The sequence below is a fragment of the Erythranthe guttata genome, chromosome 10, assembly GCF_056151865.1.
Source record: "Erythranthe guttata isolate IM_541 chromosome 10, IM_541, whole genome shotgun sequence".
NCBI classification, from domain to species: Eukaryota; Viridiplantae; Streptophyta; class Magnoliopsida; order Lamiales; family Phrymaceae; genus Erythranthe; species Erythranthe guttata.
Genome location: NC_142542.1, coordinates 13,022,881 through 13,032,715, shown reverse-complemented (window position 1 = coordinate 13,032,715; position 9,835 = coordinate 13,022,881). Strand labels below are relative to the sequence as shown.

At 30.4% G+C, this 9,835-nt stretch overlaps 1 protein-coding gene across 1 annotated transcript; it reads right to left on the bottom strand.

The window, feature by feature from the left end:
• Positions 1–6,621: 6,621 nt before the first annotated feature.
• Positions 6,622–7,444, bottom strand: LOC105955007 (dirigent protein 21). Its single transcript, XM_012978709.2, has one exon. It carries the CDS (start codon positions 7,332–7,334, stop codon positions 6,822–6,824), a length of 513 nt encoding a protein of 170 aa, XP_012834163.2. The 5' UTR covers positions 7,335–7,444; the 3' UTR covers positions 6,622–6,821.
• Positions 7,445–9,835: the final 2,391 nt, after the last annotated feature.

The window sequence follows — 9,835 nt, the reverse complement described above, 5'->3', positions numbered from 1 at the left end:
CAACATTATGTAAACAACTAATTTGCAGTTTTTTCTTGACATAATTAATTACGTAATGCAAACAAAAAAATGTGATTTCCGTCAAACATGCAAAGAACACAATTACCAACCACTTTTATGAACTATTTTTTACCACATTTTTTGTTTTTAATATAAAATGCAAGGAATTTTCCACAAATACAATCAACTAAGATGATAAGAAACTTTTCATGTAAATCAATTGTTATGAAATCGACTATTATTTTTTTAAATGTACTATTATTTCTTCAATCAACATAAGTATTAGAAATCATATAGTGCCAACGTATATTCAACATTAGGATACAAATTTAACAACAACAAATACTTTTAACAACTATTATTCAGAAAACCTACTATTTTTTTTAAATAAAGTTCCAATACCAGTTCCCAATCACATCCTATTCAAACTTGTCTTTGTAATCAACTATAAAAAAAATTAACTAGAAAATACAAACTTCACACAACTTGTGCAGCAGGTTTTTCAAAGCCATTCGTGTAACAAAACATGCTTCATATTATAAATAACAAATAATACAACTAGAATTCTAATTAACAAATTCGACTAAATAATTAAAAAAGATATTAGATTTATTTACCTGTTTCGAGGAGTCAAAATTTTTTCGTCCTTTTCATTTGTCGTTCTCCTATACAACAAAAACACACACAAAAAAAAAAGTTAGGGTTGATTTTTTGAAAACGATGTAGTGGGTTTTAAACATAACTGTTTGGATGAGCCGAACATACTGATAAAAAATAGCACAAAGATAGTTCTTCTTGTAGCCATTTGCCGCCGACGTAGATTGAACAAAAACACGGCGAAAATAGTAGATCTAGTACTAATATGAAAAATGTCAGTGGATCCATTCTTATTAAAAAAAACACTAGAGGGGGTTTTCGCTAATAGACCCCATTTTGTTTATCGTGTAAATTGAAAATTGTTGAAACAAAAACCGACCAAAGGAAAAGACAGAAAAACCCTTAGGGTTACAAATATTTCACAAAATTGCTTCTAGGGTTTCGGGGAAAACCTTTATTTTATATATAAAGATACACGTATATACATAAGTAAAAAAAAAATACAAATGTATATGAACATAAATACACATACAAGTACGTGCACATAAATATACATACGTAAAAAAATGAATGTACTTTTAAGTTTGTATGTGTATTTCAAAAGTGTACAAAGTGCGAACGAAAAATTCTTACCTAGTCACTTAAAAACAAATTTTCGTAATTGTAAAATATACCAGCAAGACAAAATTACCATTTTCCATACTTTACACATAAAGTTAATATTTCAGCTATTTTTCGATATTGCGAATAGTGGCGGAGCCAGGATTTGATATTATTGTGGGGAGGCAGTGCCCTCGACTTTTTTTTAGAAGCTATTTGTAAAATACATAACATAAAAAGTAAATATAATACTCAAAATGTAATTATTATAGCTCTTTAAATTATAGGGGTTATATGAGATAACCCCCTCATACAATTTTCTTAGAGGGTTAAATCCATTTTTGTATCTACTATTTGGGATAACACCTCACTTAGCATAATACCTAATTTATCTTTATTATATTCATAAAAATATTATTAAACTATTTTATCAAATCCCACTAATTTAGAGTCCCACTACTAATATCTTTCCTAAAATAACACGTAATACAGTATCTTGTATACAAAAATCCAAATTTTTTTTTTCAGATTTTTTTTTTGTAATTTCGATTAAATGGTGTTTTTTTTATTTTAACTTTTTTTTTATTTTGGAGCTTTTTATATATAAGAAAATAAAAAAATTCAGATTTTTCTTATAAATATTTTTTTTCTAATTTTGTTTTTTTAATTTTTAAATTTTTTTTTTTACTTTTGTTTTCATATTTCGATTTAAATGTTTTTTTAGCAAATTCAAATCCACTATAAACTTACCAAAAACCACTATATAATTAACGAAAATTACTATACAATTAACGAAAACCACTATGCAATTTACGAAAACCACTATGTAACTAATGAATTCCATTACGAAAATTTACTATAAACTTATTGAAAACCACTATGTAATTAATGTATTCCATTACGAAAATCCACTACAAACATATCAAAATCCACTATGTAAATAATGTAACTCACAACGAAAATCTAACAAAAACAGCTACAAAAAATTAAAATCAACGAAAACCAACTAAGAATTCTAAGAAAACTACTACTACTACTACAAAAAAAAAAAAAAAAAAAAAAGAATCAAATTCAATTCCGAGGATATACAGATGCAAATTGATGGGCAAAGGTATTGAAAATGTATTGAACTACGGCTGCTTCATTATAATGTTCAATGTTTAATACTCGGGAATTGGAATCAATGTATGCCACGAACCCACTTTGTATTTTTCTGCATCACAAAGCGAGATGAACATAATTAATTACTGGAAAACCATTCAAATTTACATCACCTGCATTCAAAACCACTATGTAATTAATCACATCACCTGCAAGAAATATTCTTTTGAGTTTCAATTTACATGAGACAACCACCACATGTTATTAATCATTCAAATGATAATTGCAAAAAATTCAACATCAACAAGCCAAATATAAGAAAAGGAGGAAAAATAAGAGAAGTTGTGATATGCTCATCCATAATCCACTACTAAGTTAATGTATTCCACTATAAAAATTAATGGAATTCAGTACTATGTTGATGTAATCTACTACTAAATTAATGTAATTTACTACTGAATTGACATAATCCACTATATTAATCTCCTTCCTCAAACAAACTAAAATGAAAAAAATAGCAGGCCTATGTTAATCAAAACCCACTACAAGAAATATCAAAATTCTCTAATGAGAATCAGGAATAGCTAAAATCATAAATCACAATGAAAATAAATTAGCATTCACTGTATAATCAACTACTAAAATATAAAAAACTAACGCAATAACGCAAAAAACTACACACCAATATGAATCAAAGAATTCATTTTAACATAAACAACCATTCTTAAATCTTGTAACTGAGACTAGATAATTATACAAGTTAATGCGTTCAACACTAAAACAACACCATAAGACACTAAAATCGAAAACATATCCTACCCATTACTTGAATAGGATCGAATATTTTTTTATTAAAAAGAAAAATAATAACATATAGTAGAAGTAAAGAAAAAGAAATAAACAAATTAAAAAATCAAACTCCCCTAACAATTAAAAATTACTAGGGACAAAAATTCAAGTACTCCAATGAGCTTGTTACAACCTAACAACATCTTTGTCTCTCAATTCCATTATCTTTTCTTCCTCATACACAATTCACATAAAACACACACACACACACACAGAATAATGTAAAAAAAAAATACTCACCGTCGAGAAAAAGACTAATGCTATAATAAATAAGATATTTGGGGGATCTCTATAGATATGCGTACAATAGTACAAAGATAGGTATACATAGAGAAAAGGAAGAGGAGCGGCAGTGGAGATGGGGAAGATGAACCGTTGTTTGAAAAAGGTAGGGGTGCGAAATAAATGATGAAACGAGATATTAGGGTTTAATATATTTGATTAAGGGTAATATGGTTAATTATATTATTTATGCTTAATTAAATAATATTTTGGATTTATTATAAAAAGGGAATTTTTGTTTGGACCTATACTAACTGTACAATCAACAATGCATATGAAGGGGTTTTGTCAAATAATCCATAAATTATAATTGGGTGGGCTAAAAATGAATTAAATGGAATAATTATATTAAACAACATTAGAATAGCATTAAAATAAATTGAGTCACTATACATAGCTCCGCCCCTGATTGCAAAGAAGAATATGTCGCGTATTCTGAATTCATATTTAAAATTCAGTTTAAATTTTCTTGGCAGGGAATGAATTAGGTGGAATCGCAATATATCTGTTTGTGGATGCAGACCAGTATGCCCGAGATACAATTGCTTTACGCCGATTAATAACAAAACAAAATACATTTTTCTTCAGTTTTTGGTATGTCATATAGACTTACTTGAAAACATACATGGTTACCAAAGAAAGATGTGCGCATGCGATGCACGGGGATTGATATATAAGCATCACACACAATTCTAAGTTAAAGATAAAAAGGTTTTCAATCAATATATAAGCATTTAAGCGCGCGTGCTTATATATAACTTAACTGATGGGCCTCTTTACCATTATATAAATACCTTTAACCGTGCTTATTATATAAATACTCCCTTCTCATGGGCCTCTTTGCCATTAATCCTTTAAACAATATATTTAAGTACTGATTCAAAGTATTTAAAGGGTATTTATATAATAAGCACGTATTTATATAAGACTTTAGTGGGTAAGTTACTAGATTTTCGTTGGTAACCGTGAGCATCTCATTATGGTGGTGTTTGCAAATGATTATTTAAAAGCAAAAGTTAGTGATTGTGAGTTAAATCAGTTTAAGTGCTTATTTCTAAAAGTTGGGGGTGTTTGCAATTATTCCGGAAAATGAACTTAAATAGAAAAAATAGGGTTAGGGGTGCTTTTAAAAAAATAGCTTAAACGAAATTATTTTAAGAGAAGCAAAAACAAAAGTTGATTTTGCAAACACCTGAAAACATATTATGAGCAAAAAAAGCTCATAATCACTTTCAAAAATCTTCCGCAAACACCACCATAATGCAAAGTCAATTGAAAACCTCTTTATCTTTACTTCACAATTCACAATTCACAATTCACAATTCACAATTCACAATTCACAATTCACAATTTTCTCTCTCCTCACCTCAGAAATTCTCTCTCTAGATTCTAAAGCACCGTTTGGTTGCCAAGATAAGATTAGCCAAGATAAGATAATTCTCTATATAAAATAATAGGCGTATTATTTTATAAGATGTTTGTTATTAAATTTAGAATTTTTAATCTCCCCATTATTTAATAATATTTGATGTTTGGTTTCCTTAACATCAACCCAATTACATGAAAATGACACAATTACCCTTTCTTATTGTATACAGTTTTTTCTTCTTATTATTAATATTTATATATTTTATATTTTTTCAATATATTTTTTAATTTTACAATTTTTTTGGAAAAAAGTTATTTTTCGATTTTTGTTTTCAAAAAAAAAATAGAGAACTTTTTTTCCAAAAAAATAATTTTTTTTCGGAAAAAATATTTTTTATTATTTTTTTGTATTTTCGATTTTTTTTTCAAAAAATATTATGTTTTAATTTTTTTCGATTTCTTTTTAATTTTTTAATTTTTTTAATTTTTATTTTATATTTATTATTTTTTATAAATAATTGATTGTGTTATGTGATAAATAGATGAAAGCTAGGACAATTTTGTCATTAACATATCTAATCATAGCACAATAATTTTATTGGACCTCTCAAGGTCCAATTAATTATCTCGCAATCCCGCGTGGGTGTAGCTCAACTCGTTCCGAGGTGGTAAGCTGGTATGAGATCCTATGATCGAATCCTGGCAGCCGCAGTGTTGGAATTTCAACTCCAATGAGAGTTTGTTCCTTGTGGTCATCAAGTTCGGGTCATCTCCCCTAACGGGCCGTTTGAGTTACCATGATTTACATTCCTCCATCAAATACTGTTGGGTCAAGGGATGGGGGCCCTGGGGGCGAGGGATTTCGCCTTTTGGTACAAGTTATCTCCCAATTAGCCAAGATAAGCCATGATAAAACTATTTTGGCGGGTCGACCCGGAAAATAGTAGGGCTAACCAAACATCAAACTAAACCTTACTATTTAGTTAATCTTGACTAATCTTGCCAACCAAATGAGGCCTAAATACAAGATATTCAAGGATCTAGAGGATAGGAAACAAAATATACCATTCCAGACTTAAGATGCAATGTTCGGATCATTTCCAACTACTTTTAATACGAACAAGGAATTTATTCCTTTCAAATAATTTCGATTTCGCTTCTTTTCCTTATTTTCTTTTTTTTTTCAGATTTTTTTTTTGTTTTTTTTTTTTTTTTTGTACAATAGACTCAAGACAAACAAGATAAAGAAGGCCTGGACGAATTTAATGACTCAAGAACAGATGTGATGAAGGAAACAAAACAAAAGAAGAGAAGATGACACTAGAAGGAAGAAAGATATGTAATACCGAAAGAAACGAAACAAAAACAACAAAAGACTCAAAGGATAGACGAAACCTTCTTGAAAGATGGCTCTGATTACCAAATGATTCGATCCAATACGTTTTCTTAACCGAATTGATTCGTTTTTTCGATTCGTTATCGGTAAAACCGTAAATATATATTTTCTTATTCTTAAAAAGGTAAAAGAAAAAAAATTAACTAACCAAACGTAATATTTGATTCGGTATTCTGCACATACCGAATTTTCGGTTTGGTACGATGCGATTGGTTTACTAACCAAGTGAACATCCCTACGTACAGTGTCGTGCAAATCAACAAAACGGATGGTTCTTTCAGCCCGGCCCGTGACCTTAAAATCGGGCTCAGGCATAGCTAGCTAATTAACTAAAGGTGCCACTAACACTTTTAATATGATTATTTTTCTTTGTCGAACGTAAAAATATAATTACTACAAGTTGCAAACTCATATTGTCAAAACCATAAAATTCAAATAGGACCTGATTTAATTTATTTCATTACATACACAACCCCTCAGCATCATCACTACCAAAAGGAGCATCATACATATTTTATTCGCGAAAAATCAAAGCAACACATACATTAATTGTGTAAATTAAAAAAAAAAAAAAAAGACGAGATTAATCTGCATGCATGACGTCACAGTGATGCAATGACGACGACGATCAGTAATGAGTGATGTATAGAGTATACTCAAGAACACCATAGTTAGTTTCCACGTCAAACGAGTGAGTATTGCTGATCGCAACCCCACGCGCCATGCGAAAGCACCCGGTGCCGCCAACAATCGCCAGCTCACGATCCGTTTTGAAAATCGGGTTCCGACCGGAAACCGTGACGGTGCTCCCCTTGTACTTCCCCTGTGTGAACAGAATATTGAGGCCCATGTGGATTGCAGTATCGTGCAAATCAGCAAACCCGATTGTTCCTTGGGCCCGGCCCACAACCTCCGAATCCGGCTCAGGCCCAGCTGTGAGCAAATCATCGATCATGCTGATCTGGCCGAAATTCGTCGGAGAAGTGGCGGTGATGCCCGACTGAGCCACCTTGTGCACGGTGGGGCTTTCTCCGCCGAGAACATCCTGGAAATAGAAATGGATCTTGGTTCGAGTTTCCTTTGCATGGCCGATCAGGTTTTCGAACCATTCTGCTACAGGTTTAACTTTAGCACCTGACATGGCTTCTCTCTCTCTCTCTCTCTCTCTCTCTCTCTCTCTCTCTCTCTCTCTCTCTCTCTCACTCTAAACTCTGTATATATGTAGTGGGATGGAATGGTAGTTTGAGTTGAAGAGAGAGAGGATTATATAGATGAAAGAATCGAGATTGAAATTAAACTAGGAGTGCAAGTTGGAACGGAAGTTCCAATTTTCGTCGGTTCTGATTCGAAAAGTTTCAATTTTGGAACAACCTTTTTCATCCCGATTTCCAAAATTTCGATTTCTGAATTTTTCCGATTTTTTTTATTGGAATTGGAATTACGTAAAAGAAATTGGAATTATTGAATATTATGATTTGGTTTATTTTCATTATTTTTTTGAACTGAAATTTAGTATTTATTAATTTTATTTTTATCGACGTGGATGTTCTTATTTTTTTTTTAATTATGTAATTTTCAGAAAAATTATGTTATGTTTTGAAATTTTTAACCTTATTTGATTTCCGTTTTTTTCCCAAATTCCGAAATGCCTGTTGGAATTGTAATGAATTTTTAGATTCCAAAAATTTTGGAATTGAAATTGATTTTGTATTTTCGATTTTTTTATTTAGAAATTTATCCAAAAGAATAATTCCGATCCGATCCATCCGACTTTTGCCTCCAGTTAACATCTTCTAGAGAAAAAAAAAAAAAAAAAAAAGAAAAACCTACTACTTGTATGTAAGGGGTAATATTTGTATAAAAACTCCGCCTACTACTTTTTCAACAAAAAATAATACCACGTCACAAAATCAGCTTTATAATTGTTATGTTTACTAATAGAGGGAAAAACCGGTACATTCTATACATGAGGGGTGTAATTGTTACAAGACTCATACTTTAGGGGTGGTAACTCTATTTAGCCCAAAATTAAATCTTATCTTGGTTGGCATGTTGTTTATTATCATTCCATGCATTATCAAGTTTAGTGGATAATATAAAAATAGAGTAAACTGCAAAAAGTACCCCTATGTAATCTTTAAATAGCGAAAACCCCCTATGATAAATAAACTAGCAAAAACCCTCATGTGAAATTATTTAAATAGCACACTCGGCCCATTTATCATTTGAGTGTTGACTTCATATAAAAAGACATAAATACCCCCGGGATTTTGCAATTAATAAATTCTTATATTTTTTAAATATTTTAATTATTTTATTTTTGTTTTATCTTAATTATAAAGGTACAATGGTGTCTTTAATTTATTTTTATTTTTATTATCACATAATTTTTGTATATATTTTAAATTATTGCTACATAGAAAATTTAAATTCCGTTATTATGTATTTAAAAAAATCTATACTTAATTTGATGAATAAATTTTTAATAATTTTTAAATTTAATTATTTACTATTTTTTAACAATATTTTAATTTCTAAACAATCAAATTAAAAGGAAAATATATATATACATATAATATATATACATATAAATATATTTTTAGGGTCAATTTCGTCATTTCACGTCCAAAAACCTACTACCAGACGCGCAACCCGCGAGTGAGCCACACTTATGTCAACCGGGGGGATTTTTGCCTTTGACTAAATTTCACAGGGGGGTTTTTGCTAGTTTATTTATCACAGTGGGGATTTTGCTATTTAGAGATTATACAGGGGTACTTTTTGCAGTTTACTCTATAAAAATATTATCTTGCCATTAAAGTATTTGTGACAAATCTAGTAATAAAATTTCACGTGCAAACTGACAGGGTAGTAGTTGAGATTTATGAATTAGCCATTATATCTAGTAAGACCATATCTCATCATAGTACATCTACTTGCAAATAGATAAATATGTATATAATATATATATATATGGTGTGAATTTGAGAGCTGCGTTAGGTGCGACTTGCGAGACATATCCAAAAAAAAAAAAAACGTGTGAGAGACCGCCACGGTTCACTAGCCCATTTGCAATCCATGAACCCAATTTACAATAGGATAGTTAAATTGGTCCTATTATTGTTTTGTTTTTCTCTTGTCATTTATTTTCAAATCCAACTTGGTCCATCCATTATTGTTAGAGTAGCCGGGTCAAGTGTCCAACTTGGTCCATCCATTATTGTTAGGGTAGCCGGGTCAAGTGACCTAGTTTCATTTAATAAATAGAGGCGAATGGCAAAAAGACCCATCACATGAGACTTAAATGCATTTTGGTCCAAAAGAAAACAGTCTATCAATTAAACTCATTCCCATGTCTTTAGTCTAAAATACCCTCCATAATATAATTCTTATCAATTCCACCCATTATGATCTAACTTCCTTAATATTACACATTGACCCCGGATTTAAACAAATATATCACAGTAACCCCCCAATTTTTTTTTTTCAGAAAATAATTTTTTTTCTGAAATGTTTTTTTTTTTCCGGTCAGATTCCGTTATTGACTTTTTTTTTTTTTCTTGAAATTTTTTTCCGGCCGGTCAACCACCGTTGACCGCCGGTCTCCCGCGTTGACTTTTTTTTTTTTTTTAGAAAAAAAAT

Excerpts from the sequence above, each read along its gene's own strand:
- LOC105955007 (XM_012978709.2), bottom strand. The coding sequence starts at position 7,334 with ATGTCAGGTGCTAAAGTTAAACCTGTAGCAGAATGGTTCGAAAACCTG.